Source organism: Chrysochloris asiatica, unplaced genomic scaffold (assembly GCF_000296735.1).
Source record: "Chrysochloris asiatica unplaced genomic scaffold, ChrAsi1.0 scaffold00062, whole genome shotgun sequence".
Lineage (NCBI taxonomy): Eukaryota > Metazoa > Chordata > Mammalia > Afrosoricida > Chrysochloridae > Chrysochloris > Chrysochloris asiatica.
The window spans coordinates 16430375-16451678 of record NW_006408580.1 but is presented as its reverse complement, the minus strand read 5'-3'; the positions used below and the strand labels follow the sequence as shown (position 1 = coordinate 16451678).

Genomic DNA, 21304 nt, shown 5'->3' with positions numbered 1-21304 from the left:
TAAGGTCAGCAGTTCGAAACTACCAGCTGCTCTGCGGGAGAAAGATGAGGCTTTCTACTCCCGTAAAGATTTACACCCTCGGAAACCCTGTACCAGGCAACTATACTAGGATCATTGGTGGTAGGGGTTGTTATATTCTGTGAAGTCCGTTCTGACTCATAAGGATCCTTTACAGGGCTTCTGAGGTTGTAAATCTTTATGGAAGCAGAAAACCTCAACTTTCTCCTGTGGAACAGCTGGTATTTTCAAACTCCTGACCTGCATTTAGCAGTCCAACTGGTAACCCACTATGTTACCAGAGCTCCTTGTCTAGTGCTGCTGGATACTCTAAATTATTATAATTTTTAAATTACTTATTTATTGTATAGGAGTTTATTAAGTGGCTTATTTATAAGATACAGAGTCCTGGTGCTGTAGGATAAACACTAGATCACAAGGTCGGTTTGAATCGCATGGTTGGTGGTTTGAACTCACCATCTGCTCCTCAGAAACCCTATACAGGGTTGCTACGAGTTGGAACGGACTTGAAGGCACTTAATAACACCAACTTACTTACAAGTTGGAACCCTGGAAAGCAGCAGGGCAGACTTTTGTTTTCATACCCCTCAGTGGGAGTTAGAGACTTTTATGATTCTAATGAACAAAGGAGGCTCCATGCTAGCATAGAGCCTCCCATCCACTCTGCACCTCCAGGACCAAACCAGCAAGTGTAACATAAGAATGATTGAGCAAGTGGAAGTGAGCTAGCAGAAAGCAAAGACATGACCATATTTGGCCTACAGGAGATCAGAGTAGTCTTGGCAAAAGTAATGTTTTATGTAAACCCCATTGGAGGAGAAACCACCCAGGACTTCATGAAAAACTCACAGGAAATGAGAGAAATGAAGCAGCAGCGTCCAACTGCAAAATGTTTGGTTCTAAGTCAACAATCTCTTTTCTAATGATAAGAGCTTAAGTATAACCCCATGATATTATTGTTAAGTGCCACTGATTTGATTCCAACTCATAGCTACTGTATAGGGTTTCTGAGGAACACCGACCCTGCAGTTGAAAACGACCTTGTGATCCAGTGCTTATCCTACAGTGCCACACCAGGATTCCACAACCCCATAGATATTGTTTTATTATTTTAGTCAAGCCAAAGATTCACGTTCTTTCTAAAGTTGGGACTCAGTCTTTGTGAAGTCCCTTCCAGGCAGTTAGCTTTAAATTGTATTGCTATTGTTAAATGCTATTAAGTCGATTCCAACACATAGCGGCCCTGTATAGGGTTTCTGAGGAGTGAGTGGTGAATCTTAACTGTTGAACTTGCAGTTCAAACGACTTTGTGGTCCATTGCTTATCCTACAGTTCCACACCAGGGCCCATTAAATTGTATTGATAGTGGAATTTCACCCTCTTTTCTATATCCTGTTTTTTTCAGATCATAGTAACCATCTAAAAACTGACTGAAGAACCCTTCAGTGAAGTAACAGTTACCTCAAGCTTTGGCATAAGAAAGTTAATTTTGCCTTTTACTTGTAGATGCCACTTGTAATTACTGGAGCATAGTTTTCAATAGAAGACCCAAGAGATTTGAAATTTTACACATTGCTAATTGCAAGTTCTGCCATCAACTCATCTGCTAGTCAATACGGATGGTAACCGTAGGCCTAATCAGACTTACCCCCTAAATCTTGTTAGAGCAGTTTTGGGTACTATAATAAATAAAGTTTTTATGTTTTAAGTCAATAGAGTCCAGGGGTTGTTTGTTATAGAAGTTAGACTCTTTAAATGACTACAGCCTTTTCTTGTATTTTTCCCCTTAATACTAATATGCTTTATATTTTATTTATTTGTCTTGGTATTATCTCTGTTCCTTCACTAGAATATAATCTCCATGACCATGAGTCAGTCGAAGCATTAGGGTTGGTATCACCCCATCTGGCAACTCATGATGCTACCACTCTGAGGAGGTGGGACTAGCTGGAGGAAGCCTTCCCATCCCTAAGGTGGGCAAAGCAGCTCCACCCCACCCTTTCTTCCACACAGGGCTGAACACTGCCCCACATGGCCCCACACTTCCCACTCACTCCCTATGGTTCCCTATAGCTCACGACCTGTCTAATTGTCCAAGACAGAGACCCTCCTCTGTACCCCATGGTTGGCACTGTAGCCAGCCTGGCCTGCATGCTATCTGGTGGGTGATGGGGACAGTGTGATGGTGGGGGTTGACACCAGTCCTAGTGATGTCACTACCTTGGTGGCTCTTCCTCCTGCCATGTTGCTCTGCTTGCTACCTACCACTGCTGTGGACACTGGGGTCATTTTGGTGTCACCAGCTCTGTCAGTGTCAAGGGGTGTGGTTCACATCTCTTGCCCCCAGACCCTAATGATTCCACTGTCATGAGGGCAGTACTTTTTTTTATCTGTATTGTTCACTGATGTATCTTTAATGGTTAGTAATGAGCCTTTAGGAGCTTTGTTAGCTTAGTGGTTACAAGTTGGACTGCTAACCTCAAGGTCAGCAGTTCGAAACTACCAGCTGTTCCCCAGAAGAAAGACGAGGTTTTCTTCTCCAGTAAAGATCTATAGCCTCGAAAACCCTATACAGAGTCGTTATGAGTGAAAACCGACTGACTACACAGCATATAACCACCACAACCACAATGTGCCTATAGTAGGTACTCAGTAAAAAAATGTTAAATGACTACAGAAAAGAATGATGAATAAACGAATGAATGGCAGGATCCCACTTAACGCATTTCTGAATTAAGCAAAGTATGGAACAAATGTGCATTCTTTCATGGACATGAGGTTAAAAATTTTCAGTGAGATCAAAGCATGAGCCATGCCAAATATATTTGCCTTCTGACAACAACTTTTATCTTTCTACAATAGCTGGAAATTTACACGGTGAATATTTAATTTGACATACCAACTCCTTCCCCTTTTTAAAGCTGAAAAGCAAGGTATATCACTTCTCTAGTCCTTCAGCTTCGTGTCAGTTTGTCTAATAGTACTGAAAGTATCTTATTTGCTATTCCTGAGGTGGCTGTTGAAAAGGAAGAATAAGTGCTATTTTATTGGCAGTGAACATCCTTTGTTTGTTGTGAGAGAATCATGCAGCTGCCACTGGGCTGTTTCCATATTTAATAGACCATAAAATTGACATTCCCACCCTGACCTCTAAGGGGATGAGATGAGTCAGAAAGTGAGTAATTCTCTAATCAGTTGGAAACACAACCTTTATTGTCATTTACTTTGGATTGGGTAAAAGTAAAAAGATGTTATTTCTATAGCATTGAAATGATTGCAGCAAGAACTGATTTGGGTGTGCTACCTGGGAGTCCTGGTGTGCACTGTGGGTTAATGCACTGGACTGCAAAGTCGATTTGAACCGCAAGATTGGTGGTTCAAGCTCATCAGCCACTCCTTGGAAACCCCTATACAGAATCACTATGGGCCGGAACCAATCGACAGCATTTAGCAGCAACAACAACACCTGGAGTCCTAGTGTGGCACCATAGGATAACACTTGACCATAACGTCAGTTTGAACTGCAAGGTTGAAGTTTCAAACTCACCAGCCGCTCATCGGAAACCCTATACAGGGTTGCTATGAGTCAGAACTGACTTGATGGTATTTAACAACAACTTGTTTAAATTGGCTGACCTTCAAATGACATTTTCTCCCATATCCTCCAATTCTAACATGTTGATTGCTGAAGATCTGGTTTTAAGACTAACTGTAGAAAGAGAATGAAAGAGATCATGGCATAGTCTGTCCATTCATTTGGCCATCTTAATGAGACTTAAGAAATTCCACATGATTATGTGTACTGAGGCAGTTGCCATCCAATGCAAAGACAGTCCTATTAATCTTTTTTTTTTTCTTAATTAGCACCTTAATTTAACTCAGAAATACGCAAACATAAAATAAAAGTGACATGACAGGGAACCAAAAGGTAAAATACTTCTAAGATGGTATTGGTAAACTGAGGTTGTACCTATGCTATTATAATATTTCATGTTCCCTATGTCTCAGTGGGTATCTTTGTCATTTTAAAAGAAAAGAGGAGCCTGATGTTTTTGTTTTCAATCAATTGTTAATAGTTACTAAGCTAGATAAAATATGAGTGTGGTCAGTACAATAAAGATGATGGATGGAGTAGACAGAAAGAGTGCAGTAGCAAACATATACTCATTTATTCTGAGAAGGAAATGAAGCCCCTGACATCTCGAAACTGGTTTGAGACTTATAGCTACGCTTTGACGTTGTTAGGAGCTGATCTGACCTGCTCTTGGCATTCATGGCTACGTCATTGTGTTCTCATGTTGACCATCAACAATCTCACAGAACACCAATATCCCAAAATGTCACCTGCAAAATCATGAAATGGGACAAAACAATATCACCTCATGATCTTATCTAAACACAGACAAACATAAGCACAGTCCAAGCCACAAAGTACCAAATAGACCTCTATCTTGATTAATATGAGTGACTACTACTCTTTTATCAGTTAAAATTTTAGACTTACTCTAGTCTTCGCTCCTGCTAGAAAAGATTTATTAAAATATTAAAATTATAAAAATTTTCCCTACCCCTGGAGCTAATCTCAGCTACCTTGAACCTAAATCACCTAACACCAGTCCAGATCCTATTAGTCCTTTCTAACAGTCACCTGTGTGGTACTGTGGGCTAATGCACTGGATTGCAAGGTCAGTTTGAACCACAAGGTTGGAGGTTCAAGCTCACCATTGGGAACCACATACAGGATCACTATAGGTCAGAACTGACTCAACGGCTTTTAAAGAACAATACTAACAACAGTCACTTACTGAGATGGCCTATGGATTCTCATGGTGCATGTTCTTCCTTATTGTAGTGAACCGTAATATCAGTTTATTCAACATAGGTGGATTCTTGGTGGTCTTTGGCTAGAGAATATTAACAATTGCCTTGGAGACATTTCAAAATCACTGTAGTTTAGCAAATTTCCATAATCCAGTTACAAGGGAGAGATTCGCAGCAGCTTAATCTCACATTCTAAAAAATCCAAAAATTTTGCTGTGGTAAAAAGCTATTTTAATGCCTTGATATGCTATCAACAATCAATTATATATAAGAAGAGCCCTCCCTTTTCTTAGAGTGCTTTGCTCTCTGTGGTACCTTAATATCTACATAGACTATAGGAAATGTTTTTAATGTTAGAATATCATACACATTGAAAAGATTCTGAAGCCATGCTGTGGCATTGGAGGATAATCACTCGACTGCAATGTCACTTCGAACCGCTAGGTCAGCAGTTCAAATCTACCAACCACTGCTTGGAAACCCTATACAAGATCCCTATGGTGGAAACAACTTGATGTCACTTAGCAACAACAACAGCAACAATAGTATGAGAGTGAGCCAAAAATTATCCTCACTAGGGTTATATTAAAACACCCGTTCACATCCATGGCAGATGACAATATTGAGGGTACATGTGAAAAGATTCTGTGGAATAGGCGAGTGACAGTGGAGTATGTGGCAAATCATCTGCAAATCTCCCATGGCTCTGCCTATGAAATAATTCATGACAGACTTGAGCTTCAAAAAGTTTGTGAGAATAAATGACAGAGAACGGAATGGAAAATCTTCCATCGCCAACCAAGAAAATGTTCAAAAGTCAACCATCAGCTGGAAAATTGATGCTTACAGTTTCCTGGGATTCTCAAGGGCCAGTATTAGAACACTATTAGGAAAAAGGTTCAACAATCAAAAGTGCTCATTACAGTGAGATGCTTACTGAAGAGCTGAAGCCTATGTACTTCAGATTAATTGCAGAGGACTGCTATCCAAAGGCTTTGTGATATTGCATGGTAATGCATGTCCCCACACCTCTGCCCACACTGTTGACTCTAGGCAAAGATTTCCTTCTGAGGTGTTAAAGCATCCTCCCTATAGTCCTGATCTGGCTCCATCAGACTTTCAACTGTTTTGTCCCCTGAAAGTAGCCTTTTGAGGACAAAGTTTCACCTCTGATGAAGAGGTGCAGACAGCAGTGCTTCTGTGGCTCATAGCTCAGCCTAAACCATTTTTTAATAAGGGAATATGAAAACTTGTTGACAGATGGACAAAGTGTATTGAAAAGCAAGAAGATAACGATTTTTTTAAACCTAATACTTGGAATCCTGGTGTATCGCTCTAGGTTAAGCACTGGACTGCTAAGGTTGAGGGTTCAAACCCACCCGCTGCTCCTTAGAAATCCTATACAAGGTTGCTATGGGTTGGAACCAATTCGAGGTCGCTTAACAATTTACTACTAAGTCTAAGAATTAGAAATTGCTGGTACCTTTCACAAAAATCCTGGTGAGGCAGTGAGTTAACTGTTCCATAGTTCACAGCAAGGCCAGGAGTTCGAAAGCACCAGATGTTCTGTGAGAGAAACATGAAACTGGGTGCTTCCGTAAAGATTTACAGTCTTGGAAACCCTAAGGATCAGTTCCACTCTGTTCTATAGAGTTCCATGAGTCAGAATAGACTTGATGGCAGGAGTGTGTACTTTTTCAAGACACCTTTCTGCCGCCTCTATCCCCTTTCTTTGCCTCCCGAGTAACTTTTGGTCTGTTTTGCATTTTTCATTCCCTTGCTTTGTGCTTTACACTTTGCTTTCAGCAAGCAAGGTTGTGCCATTTGCTCATCACAGGTTGTTAATGAGCCGTCTTCCAATCCTGATGCTATGTTCTTCTTCATACAATCCAGTTTTTTAGATTATTTTCTCAGCATACAGACTGAATAAGTATAGTTAAAGGGTACAATTCTGGCACACACTTTTCCTGATTTTAAACCATTCAGTAAGCCCTTGTTAAGTTCTAATAAATATCTCTTGGTCTATGTACAAGTTCTTGAGCAAAATTAAAAGCTCTGGAATGCCCATCATTCATAATGTTATCCATAGTTTGTTACACATCACAAATTGAATACCTTTGCATAATCAATAAAGCATGAGTAAACTTCTTTCTGGTAGTCTCTGCTTTCAGCCAAGATCCATCTGATATCAGCAGTGCTGTCCCTAGTTCCACATTGTTTTCTGAATCTGGCTTGAATTTCTGGCAGCTCCCCATTTATATACTACCAGGATCGGGCAGTGTTTCGTTCTGCTGTGCATAAGGTCGCTATGGGTCAGTACCGACTCAATGGCACCGAACAACAACATCGTTTTTGAATTATTTTCAGCAAAATTTTACTTGCATGTGATAGTAATGATATTGTTCAATGATTTCCACATTCTGTTGGGTCCAAATTTCTTGACAGTGCTACATTAATTTGTTGAAAAATTTCAATTTGCATTCCATTAATTCCTTGAGTCTTGTTTTTCACCCATGCCTTCAGTACTACTTGGACTTCTTCCTTCAATAACTATCTGTTCTTAATCATATTGTATCCTTTTAAATGATTGAACAGTGACCAATTATTTTGGGTACAGTGACTCTGTGTATTTCTTCCATCTTCTTTTTATGTTTCCAGTATCCTTTAATATTTTGTCCATAGAATCCTTAAAAATTGCAAGCCGAAGTTTAAACTTTTCCTTCAGTTCTTTCAACTTGAAAACTGCTGAATGAGCACTTCCTTTTTGGTATTCTAACTCTAGGTTTTTGCATATTTCATGATAATATTTTTTTCAAGCTACCTTTTAAATGTTTCTGTTCAGTTATTTTACTTCCTCATTTCTTCCATTTACTTTAGCATTTCTGTGTTCAAGAGCAAGTTTCAGCATCTTTCTTCTCTGACATCCATTTTGGTCTTTTCATTCTTTCCTGTCTTTTTTAACACCTTCTTTTTTTCCTGTATGATGTTGATGTCACCCCACAATTTTTCTGGCCTTTGATCTTTAGTGTGTAATTCATCAAATTTATTCTTGAGATTGTCTCTAAATTAAGGTGGGATTACTCAAGGCCATATTTTGGTTCTCGTGGAATTGTTTTAACTTTCTTTAGATTCAGCATAAACTTACATATGAGCATTTCCTGGTCTATTCCAGTTGGCCCCTCACCTTATTTTGGCTAATGACATTGAGCTTCTCCATTGTCTCTTCCCACAGATGTAGCTATTTGATAACTATATATTCCATCAGGAGAGGTCCATGTGTAGAGTCACCTTTTACATTGTTGAAAGACCAAGGGTGTTTGTAATAAATAAGTTGATGATCTTACAAAATTCTGTCATGCAATGTCTGGCGTCAGTTCTATCACCAAAACCATATTTTCCATCTATGAATCCCTCCTCTTTGTTTCCAACCTTTGCATTCCAATTATCAGTAATTATCAATACATCTTGATTGCATGTTTGATCAGTTTCAGACTGAAGACTTTGATAGAATTCTTCAGTTTCATCATCATTGACTTTAGTGGTTGGTGCATAAATTTGAATAATAGTGGTATTAACTGATCTTCTTTGTAGGTGTACTACTATTATCCTATCATAAAATCTTGGTGTGGCATTGTGGGTTAATGCACTGGACTGCAAAGTCTGTTTGAATTGCAAGGTCACTAGCAGCTCCTCTGAAACCCTATACAGGGTTACTATGGGTCAGAACCTACTCGAAGGCACTTAACAACAATCATAGATACCATTGTACTTCAAGATAGAGCTTGAAATGTTCTTTTTGATGATGAGTGTTATGCCATTGTTCTTTAATTTGTCGTTCCCAGCTTAGTAAACCGTAGGATTGTGTGACTTAAAATGCCTAGTATATAGATCTTTATGCTTCCATTTCATTTTTTATGAGTTCCAATTTTCCTAGATTCATACTTCATACATCCCATGATCCAATTATTAATGGATGCTTGTAACTGTTTCTTCTCATTTTGAATTGTGTCACAGCAGCAAATGAAGGCCCCCAAGCTTAACTGCATCCACCCCATTAAGGCCAAGTCTAGTTTGAGGAGGGAGCTCTGTCCCAGTTGAACTTTGAGTGCCTTCCAACCTAAGGGGCTCATTTTCCAGCACTATATGTTCTGCTGCTAATCATAAGACTAACCTTATGTGTCTAACCATTCAGAAATGGAACATCTCTCCTTCCTCCTACTCTGTCTTAATCCGGAAGCTCTGCTAAAACCAGTCTAGCACGAGTGACCCTTCTGGTATTTAAGATATCAGTGGCATAGCTTCTAACATCACAGAAACGCACAAGCCACCACAATATGCCAAACTGACAGACAAATGGTGGCCCAGTACTTTAGAAATATATAAATGTTGAATTCCACAATTTAAGTATTATAGTTATTGTTTATGCAATCAATGTTTGTTTAGATCCATGTTTTACCCCTTTCATTTCTCATCATTCTTTTTCATAGCTCAGATCTATTTCACCAGCTTTTGAAGTACAACCTTTTTTAAAAGATCCTGTAGTGATATTCTATTGGTCTTAAATTACTTCAGTATTTGTTCTACTGAAAACTTCTTTGTTCTATCCTCACTCCTGAACAGTGATTTCTCTGGATATACAATTCTAGATTGAGAGCTATTTCCTCTGAGAACTTTGAAGTTATCATTTCACTGGCTTCTGGATTTCATTACTGCTACTGAAAGTCATTCCTTTGTAGTTGATCTGGTTTTACTTGTTTGTTTTAACTCCCTAGCTACTCTTACGATGTTCTCCCTGTGGGCAGTTTTTACAGTTTCATCACAATGTGTCTAGGGGGTTCTTTTTATGTTTCCTGTTTTGGAATAAAAGAAAGACTAAATCTAAACCATAATATCCATATGGGCAGGGCCCTGATTTGTCTTCTTTACCTATATATTCTTAACCTTAGCACAGGGTCTACTATGTAGTCGAATGAATTAAATATTTGCTGTGTAATGAACAAATTCATAAATAAACCCAACGAATAAGTTTCCTTCTGAATAAGGATACTAATCTTATGTCATTATATCTAATAAAGTTAATCAAAGATAAAAGGAAAATTAGTCTTTTGGCTACTACTCTGTTCTGAAGGAAAAAATACATCATTTTGTACTTTTTTAAGTTTAAGATTACCCATTGCTCCTTTATAAATGTAAGGCAATCTTAATTTGGCTTCACATTTCTATAAACTCCTTAGTCCAGGTTTGAAATTCCAAGGGAAAGATGTAAAGGAAAATCAGGACCTAACAAAGTCGGTATAGTCAGTAATCTTTATTCCCCAATACATGTAACTCACTATTATTTTCATCAAACCCATCCTTCAGGGTATGACCTCAAGGAAACAGAGTCAATCCCCAAAATTTTATTTTTCAAAAATTAGCTTGATGTTGCAGAAAGGGATATGAATTTTAAATTGAGTGTCCTGTATATTTTCTTTGTTCTCTCCTCCCTCCTTTATTCCTACTACTGTAACCCCAATGCAAGCACACTCGCACACACAACACATCCCATCATATAAAATTCTACAGGTTGTTCATTGGTTTCTATAGGATTTCAGTCTTCTTCAAAGCCTCATAATCTTCCATTTTCTAGGCCTTGTTATAGTTGACAATATTGAATTCTATTCTGGAAATCTTGCAAAATGAAAAGGGCATGGACTTTCAATATAAATCCTGTCTCTTCCAAAATACTTTTGTAAGTTTGGGTAAGTTATAAATGTGGCTAAGTTATTAATCCAAACCCCTGAGAGCTTAGGTTTTCTTATATGTAAAACTGAGAATAAAAAAAGAATAGCTACTTAGAGACCCCTAGGTGGCACAAAAAGTTAAGTACTGGGCAGCTCGTTGAAAGGTTGACTGTTTTGACTCTCCCAGAGGCAGCTCAGAAGACAGACATGGTGCTCTGATTCCAAAAATTCACAGCTCTGAAAATCCTGTGCAGCAATCTGCATGCTTGGGACCAACCTGAGGATTAGAGATGTTGTTGTTAGGTGCTTTCAAGTCAGTAAGCAACCCTGTGCACAACAGAAAAAAACACTGCCAAGTCCTGAGCCATGCTCACACTTGTTACGTTTGAGCCCATTGTTGCTGTCATATGTCAGTCCATCTCATTGGGAGTCTCATTCGGTTTTGATGACCTTCCATTTTACCAAGCATGATTTCCTTCTCCAGGGACTGGTCCCTCTGATAATATGTCCAAAGTATGAGAGACAAAGTCTTGTCTGGCTGCACTTCTTCTAAGACAGATTTGTTTGTTCTTCTGGTAGTCCATCACACTTTTAATACTCTCCAACACCATAATTTAAATGCATCCATTCCTCTGTTGTCTTCCTTATTTGTTGCCCAACTTTCACGTACATATGAGGCAATTGAAAATACTATGGCTTGTATCAGTCACACCTTAGTCCTCAAACTGGAATCTATGCCCTTCAACACTTTAAAGAGGTCTTGTGTTGCAGATTTGCTTAATGCAATATGATGTTTAATTTCCTGACTTCTTCCAGATGATTGTTGTTGTTATTGTTAAGTGCTGTTGAGTCAGTTACAACTCATAGTGACCCTGTATAGGGCTTCCAAGAAACACTGTGTGGGTTTGAACCACCATCTTTTCAGTTAGCAGTACAGTGCTTTTCTACCAGGACTCATGCACATGATTAGGGAGATCATATATAAAATGCCTACCTCATAATTTGGAGCATAGTTGGCATTCAGTAAGCATTATTTCTCTGTCTTACCACACCTTCCATCCAGGTCCTGGGAAGTGACATAGGCATAAGTCCAACAGATTGTTTTGACATTGCAGAGTTCTGAAATGACAAGAGACTCAAGTACATATCTGAGTTCAGTAAATATAAGATTTATAGGTATTATTCTTGCAAGGATAGCAAATGGTCATGATTAACAATTCTGAGAAGATCTTGTTTGTTTATGTTAGGTGTTGGCACCTCTCAGAATATGTGGTAAAGATTATATGAATGCCATTTTCCATCTCTTGCCAAATATGAAACTGGTTTCTGATTCATATCCCCTACTCCATAGTTCAAGTTCATTAAAAAAATAAATAAAAGAAGAGCTGGAACCTTGGCATGTTACTACAGTGTGGTTTTCAATCATTGATCTATATTTCCCCCTTATTTCTGGCTTTCTGTGTGTGTGAACTTATCACCCTTTTGCAGAGATTGGCAAACTTTTTTGTAAAAAGCAGATAGTGATTGTTTTAATGTTTTCAGGTCAATGTGGTCTTATTTAGAATTATTCAACTTTGCAATTGTAGAATAAAAGTAGCCAAAAAATAAAAGAACATAGCTCTTGTCTTAGTTATCTAGCACTGTGATAGCAGAAATGCCACAATTAAATGGGTTGAATAAACAGAAATTTATTCTCACACAGTTTGTTGTTGTTTGTAGGTTTCATCGAGTAGGTACCGATCCATAGAGGCCTTATTCACAACAGAACGAAGCACTGGCCAGTCCTGTGCCAACCTCATAATTATTGCTATTCTTGAGCCCATTGCTGCTGCCACTGTGCTAAATCATTTTGTTGGGAGGTCTTCCTCTTTTTCTCAGACCCTCCACTTTATCAAGCATGATGTCCTTCTCTAGTGACTGGTCCCTCCTGATAATATGTCCAAAGTATGAGAAATGAAATCTGGCCAGCCTGGCTTGTAAGGAGTATTCTGACTGTACTTCTTCCAACACAGATTTGCTTGTTCTTCTGGCAGTTCATGGTACTTTTAATATTCTCCTCCAACACCATAACTCAAATGCATCAATTCTTCTACAGTCTTCTTTAATCATTGTCCAAATTTCACATGTATATGAGGTTACTGAAAACACCATTGTTTAGGTCAGGAGCACCTTAGTCCTCAAACTGATATCATTGATCTTCAAGACTTTAAAGAGGTCTTGTGCAGCAGATTTGCCTAATGCAATACATCTTTTTTATTTCTTGACTGCTGCTTACATGTATGTTGATGGTTGATCCAAGCAAAATGAAGTCTCTGGCAACTTCAATCTTTTCTCTATTTATATGGATTTTATTTAGTAGTCCAGTAGTGAGGAATTTTGTTTTCTTTACATTGAGGTGCAACCTGTACCAAAGGTTGTGGTCTTTGATCTTCATCAGAAAATATTTTAAGTCCTCTTCAGTTCAAGCAAGCAAGGTTGTATCATCTTTATATCACAAATTGTTAAGGAGTCTTCCTCCAACCCTAATGCCATATTCTTCTTCATATAATTCAGTTTCTTTAATTATTTTCTCAGCATACAGATTGAATAAATATGATGAAAGAACACAACCCTGGCATACACCTTTCCTGATGTTAAGCCATTCAGTGTCCCCTTCTTCTATTCGAACAACTAGCTCTTGGTCTATGTACAGGTTCCTCACGCACACTGTTAAGTATTATGGAATATTCATTTGCTGAAATGTTGTCCATACCTTGTCATGAACCACATAATAGAAAGCCTTTGTGTAGTCAATAAAGCACAAATTTCTTGGCATAGATGAGTGGGTGCTTCCAGTGCCATATCAGTTTGTTGGAGGATTTCATTAGGTATTTCATCAATTCCCAGAACCTTGTTCTTTGTCAATACCTAATGGTTGAACATCGACTGGTTTTGTTGTTGTGTTTGTTTTTGATACAGTGACTGTGTATTCCTTTCATCTTCTTTTGATGCTTTTTGCATCACTCAATATTTTGCTCATAGGATCCTTCAATATGGCAAGCCATGGCTTGAGGTTTTCTTTCAGTTCTCTCAGCTTGAGAAATACTGAGCATGTTCTTCCCTTTAGGTTTTCTAAGTGAAAAAAATGAAATGTTTGCACATTTCATTATCATATTTAGCTTTCTCTCTTTTGAGCTGCCTTTAGAAATTTTGTGTTTAGCTCTTTTATTTCCTCATTTATTCCATTTGCTTTAGCATCTCTACACTGGAAAGCAAGTTTCAGAGTCCATTTTTGCATTTTATTTCTTTCTTGTATTTTGAAAAACCTTGTACTTTCTTCCTGTATGATTTTCTTGTCTTCCCACAACTCTTCTGGTTTGGGGTCATTAGTGTTTAATTCATCAAAACTGTTCCTGAAATGATCTCTAAATTCAGGTGGGGTATGTTCAAGGTCATATTTTGGCTCTCATAGAGTTGTTTTACTTTTCTTCAGTTTCAGCCTGAACTAGCATATGAACAATTGATGGTCTGTTCCATGGTCTGCCCCTGGCCAAAACAAGGCTGATAATATGAAGCTTTTAAACCATCTCTTTCCACAGATATGATCAATTTCTGTGTATTCCATCTGGTGAGGACCATGTATATAGTCCTCTTTTATGTTGTTTAAAAAAGGAATTTGCAATGAAGACGTCATGGGTCTTACAAAATTCTATCATGTAATCTCCAACATGGTTTCTATTTTTTTTTCCAACTACTGATTCATCCTATTTGTTTCCAACCTTTCCATTTCAATTTTTCCAACTACTGATTCATCCTATTTGTTTCCAACCTTTCCATTTCAATCGTCACAAATTATCAATACATCTTAATTGCATGTTTGATAAATTTCAGACTGAAGAAATTGGTAGAATTCTTCAATTTCATCATCACTGGCTTTAGTGGTTGGTGTGTAAATTTGAATAATAGTGGTATTAACTGGCTTTCCTTGTAGGTGTATGGATATTATAATAGATCATGAAATGTTCTTTTTGATGATGGATGCGACACTATATTCTTCTTCAATTTGTCATCCCCAAAATAGTAATTGTCAGATTCAAAAGGGTCAATAACAGTACATTTCAGCTCACTAATGCCAAGGATATCAATGTTTATGTGTTCTAATTCATGTATGACAGCTTTGAATTTTCCTCATTCACAGGATAGGTGGCTAGAGTTTCAAATCAAGTATGAGTTAAAGATAAAGAAATCTTTTTCTATCTGTAAGCTCTGGGGAAAAGTCATTATCTCCTTTCAACACTGTTAGGTCAGCGTTCCTTGGAGATCTCCATGTGTCTTGGCCTCAATCTTCCCCTGGATCTAGATGGTTCTCAGCACAGGGACACTGGGTCCAAAGGATGTACTCTGCTCCGGACACTTCTTTCATGGTGATACTGAATTCCTTGTATGCTTACTGATTTAATGTCTTTTATATCTCAAAAGAGATTAGCTCAAGATGCATCATTATCCTGTAGATTGTATCCTGATTCATTAACATAACTGCCTCTAATCCTGCTTCATTATTATCATAGAAGTTAGGATTTAAGATACATAAAATAATTACATCTGATCACAAAATGTTTATGGATAATTGCACCACATCACAAAATGGAGGATAATTACATAATGCTGCCCATCATGGCCTAGCCAATTTGTTACATTTTGTGGGTGGGGTGGGAAGGATGGTACAATTCAACTGTGGCCAATTTTTTTACTATGAACATTAGAATTTTAATTATATGATTTTACATTATTTTGTATTCCTCTTTTGAATTTGGCCCATGGGCAATAGTGTGTCAACCTATTGCTCTCCTGAATTTTCCCTTACAATTTGTGCAAGTCACTTCCTGAGTTGCATATTAAAACAAATGCATCTCTATATTTAATTGTTATATTCATTTTCTGTTGCTGTCATAACACATTACCAAAACTTAGCAACATAAAACAACACAATGTATCACAGTTTTGAAGGTCGGAAATCTGGATTGGCTTGGTTGCGTCTCTGCTTCTGGTCCCCAAAAGTCAAAATCACAGTGTTGGCTTCCATGCCTCTTCTCAGAGGTTCTAGGGAGAATACACTTCCAAATTCATTTTTGTTGGTAAAATCCAGTTCCCTTTAACTACAGGACTGTTCTCCCGGTTTCCTTCCTCTGTCTCTAGTCCATACATGTGGACCCCTACATCTCAGAGGCTTTTGAGTTCATCAAGTCCTTCTCATACTTGGAATCTCTCTGACTAATCAGGCAGTAGCATCTTTTCTGACTTTTTTTTCCTGTTTCTAAGGCTCATGTGGTTCCTGTTAGTCTACCTGGATCATCCTTATTTCCATCTTTAAAATAGTAACCTTCCATCTTTGAAGGCCCTTTACAATAGTACCTAGATTAGTGTTTGATTGAATAACCAAGAGAAAGGAATCTTGGGGCAATATCTTTAGTATTTAGAATACCATAATTATCACCTGGATTTCCAATAGTGATATATAAGTCCGTAAATCACATAAGAAGTATTCAGAAATAATTAAACCTAGTTAAGATTTTGGTTCTGGTAGATTTTAGAAGATTAGATGTATTCCATAAGGTTATTATATATAGTTATATAGCCATTGCTTCTTAATATGTGACTTAGGAGTAAATCCGAGATGAACTTGTTATGGTCTTACTTTCAATGAATAATTTTCTCCAACACTAAAAATTTCACTTTTTTCCTCAGTGAAACAATGAACTGTGTTTCATCTATAACACATCTTTGTCTCTTACATTCAGAAGCAGGATTTCAGAAATATTGTTGTGGGGAACAAGATGGACATAAGTTTTGGGAATGATTTTTATATTTGGAACCCATATGTTAATTTCCAAAGGAGCTCTGGTAGCCTAGTGGTTACGAATCGGGCTGCGAACCTTAAGGTCAGCGGTTCAAAACTACCAGCCGCTCAGCGGGAGAAAGATGAGTCTTTCTACTCCCTTAAAGATTTACAGCCTCAGAAACCCTGTACAGGGTCGCTATGGGTCGGAACCGACTCGATGGCACTTAACAACAACAACAATGTTAATTTCCAAGTCTAATTAGTTGCTGAATCACATGGATATAATACCCTGGAACTATTAATCCCAACTTGAGCTTCAGCTGCTTTTCCTCAACCATCTTGCTGCTTCTCATCCTCAATGTCCCAAGTATCTATTTATTTCTTTTCACTTTACATACTAATGATACCCTGGTTTTGATCATCATCATTTTCTACTTGGTCTATTGTAAAAAATACCCAATTTGTCTACTTTATTCCAATTTCTCCCTTTCCCATACAATCCTCCAGAAATCTATTATATAGTCTGAATTTTAGAAAACTTACCAGAGTTTCTAATTGCCTCTAGAATGACTCCTAAACATGGAATTCAGGTTTACATTACATGTTTCCAATCCTACTTTGCAATCTTATTTTCTATTACAACCTTCCATTTATGTGGCCTTTAATTCAGTCACATACACGCCTAGTTGTCATTCTCTGAAACATGCCTTCATTCCTGGTTAGAAAAGTACTTAGACTACTGAATTACATTTACTGTTGTTAATCATAGTCATAAATATGAAAATGAACTTTGTAGCAGCAGATCTGCTAAGGGTTGAACTCCAAGTATCCCCAGTTCATTTCACAAATATTTACTGAGCACAGCGTCAGTGATGAACAGCACAGCCAAAGATACTGTTCTCACGTCATTGAGAGCAATGACAGATGTGAGGATATACAAAGAAGGGTAACCTGTTAAGGTTATAGGAGAGTGCACAGTCATTCATTTAGCAAAGATATTAACTGAGAAGGTAGTCTGTGAAATCCTCTCTTCCAGGTACTAGGAGCAAAAAGATTAATCAAATAGAGAACAGCTCTCAGTGAGCTTACAGCTTAGTAGACATGGACATACGCAACTCTAAAATAACTTAGAAAATGATAGTGATCATGGAAGAGGTAGAGACAAAGAAGAGGGCTATAAGCATTTCAGGAGGTGAGTGTGAGAATGTCCCATGTAACCATTCAGGTGAAACTTTGAAGATGGGTATGATTATTCAAGGATCCTTTCCCACTCTCAACATTCAGCTGATTGCAAAATCTAGGCCCTTGTATTGCCTATATTGTGAATTTCTTTCTTTCTCTCTGTTACTCTTGCCATTGTTGTTTGTAGCATGAGTTTTATCATCTCTATCCTTGAGTAGTGTCCTATCTTAACCCAGCCTCCATTTTACACCAAGTCTGATCATAACTCCCTTGTCATTCAAAGTCCTCGATTGTTCTCTATTGCTTATATGAAGATCTATTTACCTACTAATACAGTGGCTAAGAAGGAACTTTGGTAGCGTAGTGAGTTCCAAGTTGGGATGCTAATCGCAAGGTCATCAGTTTGAAGCTATCAGCCACTCTGTGGGAGAAAGATGAGGGTTTCTGCTCCACTAAAGATTTATACACTTGGAAACCCTATACAGTAAGGCTATGAGTCAGAATGAACTCCACAACACATCACCACCACCACCACCACCACCACAGTAGTTAAGAGCCTGAGACCTAAGTCAGACAGGTTGAGTAAGGATCCTGCCTTTACTATTTACCAGCTATGTCATGAGATGCAGTCATTTCATTACTAAGTCTCAGTTTCCTCATCTTTAAAATGGGGATAATAATACTTACACAGGACTATTCTGTGGATAAAATAAATATAAAGAGCAATTAGAAAGTACCTGGCCTGTAGTAGGTAGTCAACTAAGATTTCCAATTATATTTATCATAAAATACTCAAGATAATGAGAAAGCTCGTCCACTGCACCTTCTAAACAACTGACTATATGCTGTTGATTAGAGACTTTTGAGAGCTAATTATCTGACTAAATAATTGAATTTCAATGCATTTCCCTTTTCCCTTGTGTAGGCAGCTAAGGATTATCACTGGAGAATGGTTTTTTGAAGAAAAGGCAAAGCGTTTCAAGCAAGTTAATGTTCTGGGCACTGATGTTGTCCGGCAGTCCATCCTAAGAAGAAGTCCAGGTAATGACAGCAATGGTTTGGTTTCAAAAATCCTCTTAATCTTCATCTTGGTGGGTTAAATTACTTCACTATTTTATGTTGTTGTTGCTGTTGTTAAGTTTAAAAAAAACAAAAAAAAAAACAAAACAACATTGAATTTCCTGAATCCCTGAGCTCATTTTAACACTTGGTATCATGGAAAGAGTCAGATGACATTCCTTTAAAACTGCAATTATTACAAGAGTAAGTAAGTAGAAAACAAAATCCACAGTGATTTTCCATATAGCTAACACGCTGAGATGTTGAAAGGAGGCATTTATCTTCATCACAGACAGCTCTTTCTATGAATGTGTTGTCAATATTTTGCTAAACATTTAAGAAACCAACATAAAACAGATGAATGAAATGATTCACGTCCTGAAAAAAGCAATCTTTGATTTTTCAAAAGGATTTATTTCAAATTTCTTTTAAATGATGGCTTTCTTTATACACAGTTTCTCACCATGCTATTCTACCCCCACCTCCCAAAAAAAGAAAAATAAAAATCAACCAGAGGAACATTTTTTTGAAAATACAAGGGGGGAAGGGGGCATTTATGGTTGTCTAAATTACTCTGGTAGTGTAGTGGTTGAAAGTCAGGCTGCTAACCTCAAAGTCAGTAGTTTGAAACTACTAGCTGTTCTGTGGGAGAAAGATGAGGCTTTCTGCTCCTGAAAAAGATTTACAGCCTTGGAAACCTTATACTGGGTCACTAATGGTGGGAACCAATTCCACAGCACTTAGCGACAACAGAATATAGACTATCAAGTAACTGGAGTCCTGGTGTGGCAATGTGGGTTAATGTGCTGTATTGTAAGTTTGGCTTGAACCGTACGTAAAGTCGGCAGTTCAAGCTCACGAGCTGTTTCTTGGATACCCTATACAAGGTAGCTGTGGGTTGGAACTGACTCAAAGGGACTTAAGTGACCAGGCATTTGCACAAGCACCCTCTCTTCTAGGAAGTATGGCTTATGTGCTCAGAAATCAGGGTACTATTTCAAGAACCCCACGCTAGAAGTCATTCTCCAAGTCTTTGGAGTTCTCATAAACAGGCTCCTCTGACTTAGAAATGTCTGTAAAGAAATAATACATTTGTTCTTCCATTTCACTCATCTCTCAAAGGTTTATCTCAGCACATCTCCCAGAGATGAATCCTGATCTTCGTCCTCAGTAACTCTGGAACACTCAATGATTTAGAAATAGCTGTGTGTCTGGGAAACTTATCTGGGAAATATCATTGTCTATTATTATATACGTCTTTAGTGAATATTGAACAGAAATTTCTTCTCATTTTTGACAATTTTGTTTGTTCATTTGTTTTCTGTTTGTTCTTAATGAGAAGCTGAAGGAATACAGAACCAAGAGCAAGCCCGTCAAACTGCAGAAAAGTTAGACTCTTCACCTACTCTTGGGCAGAAGGCCAGCCATGATGGACCCAGAAGAAGAGGGTAAGACACAGCCTTAGTGAACATTTGGTCTTTTTTCCAGACACTTCTATTCTGAAATAAAATTCCTCAGTTTTTCAATTCTGATATCACTTCAGGGATTCAAAGGCGGTCAGAGATTTGACCAGTAACTCTCATATTGTTTTCAGGGAATTCAGTTTTTATTACTTTCATTCAATCTTAGGTTAATAAAGGTCCCCTCTGACCTGTACATGTTTTCCCTTCATTTGACATATCTGTTCTGGCACCAAATCATTCTAATTATTTCTAGGAAGAAGACTTTCTGTCAGAGGCAGTCTCATCTTTAAAAGAGTTGAATCACGCCTTTGTTGTAGAATGTCAGTATGCACCCCACCCCCAACCTGGATGCAGATATAGCCAAACCAAAAAAGTATTAATTGGACTTAAAACATTATATAAATATTATGTACTGGTTTTCTCTTAAGCAAAGTTGCTTTTCGCCACATTAACAACTTAATTCATGTAGTGAATTTATGTGTCAGTCACTGAGAGTAGGAATGGAAGGTATTTGAGGAGCAAGATATAAGGAAGAACTAGGAAACTGAAGGCAACAAATTCCATTAGAAGAGAAATTTGGCCCTCAAAATGCAGGCTATGAGGACCACAAAGAAAGCTGCCTGCTTCACAGTCTTTCCCTTTGCAACCTCAATTTCTCAAATTATTGGTCAGTTTTGTGGCTGAGGTCTTCGATTTCCAATATGTGCCAAGTAAACTATATGGTCAATTTCCTCCCTCTGCAGAAGTCAGAGTAAGAAGCTGTCACTGTTGAACCTTTATCTGGCTACAAAAGTCTGTATTTTAGAATCGAGAACTGTTGGCAGGAAGGAAATCTAGACTCATCTAACTCAAGTACTCCTGATAAACAATGTCTTCATTAATCAGCAAAAATGAATAGGAAAGATAACCAAAAGTTACCATACATCCTACACCCTGATGCTTCCTACCATTTTACATCCACCTATCACAAGCCATGGTATTTATAATAACCCCATATGCATTCGAAAGCTGGACAGTGAATAAATAAGACCATAGAATAATTGATGCTTTTGAGTTATGGTGTTGGAGGAGAATGTTGAAAGTGCCGTGGGCTGCCAAAAGAACCAACAGTTCTGTGTTGGAAGAAGTGGAGCCAGAATGCTCCTTGGAGGCCAGGATGGCCAAACTTCATCTCTCATACTTCGGATATATTGTCAGGAGGGACCAGTCACTGGAGAAGG

The 21304-nt window shown here is 38.0% G+C and overlaps 1 protein-coding gene across 1 annotated transcript in view; it reads left to right on the top strand.

Annotated features, from left to right (window-relative positions):
• SYTL5 (synaptotagmin-like 5) overlaps positions 1-21304 on the top strand; it is a 204936-nt gene that overhangs the window by 53512 nt on the left and 130120 nt on the right. Inside the window, exons 3-4 of the mRNA XM_006864299.1 lie at positions 18488-18603; positions 19961-20069. Of these exons, the coding sequence (XP_006864361.1) occupies positions 18488-18603; positions 19961-20069 (225 nt within the window). The remainder of the gene's footprint in view (positions 1-18487; positions 18604-19960; positions 20070-21304) is intronic.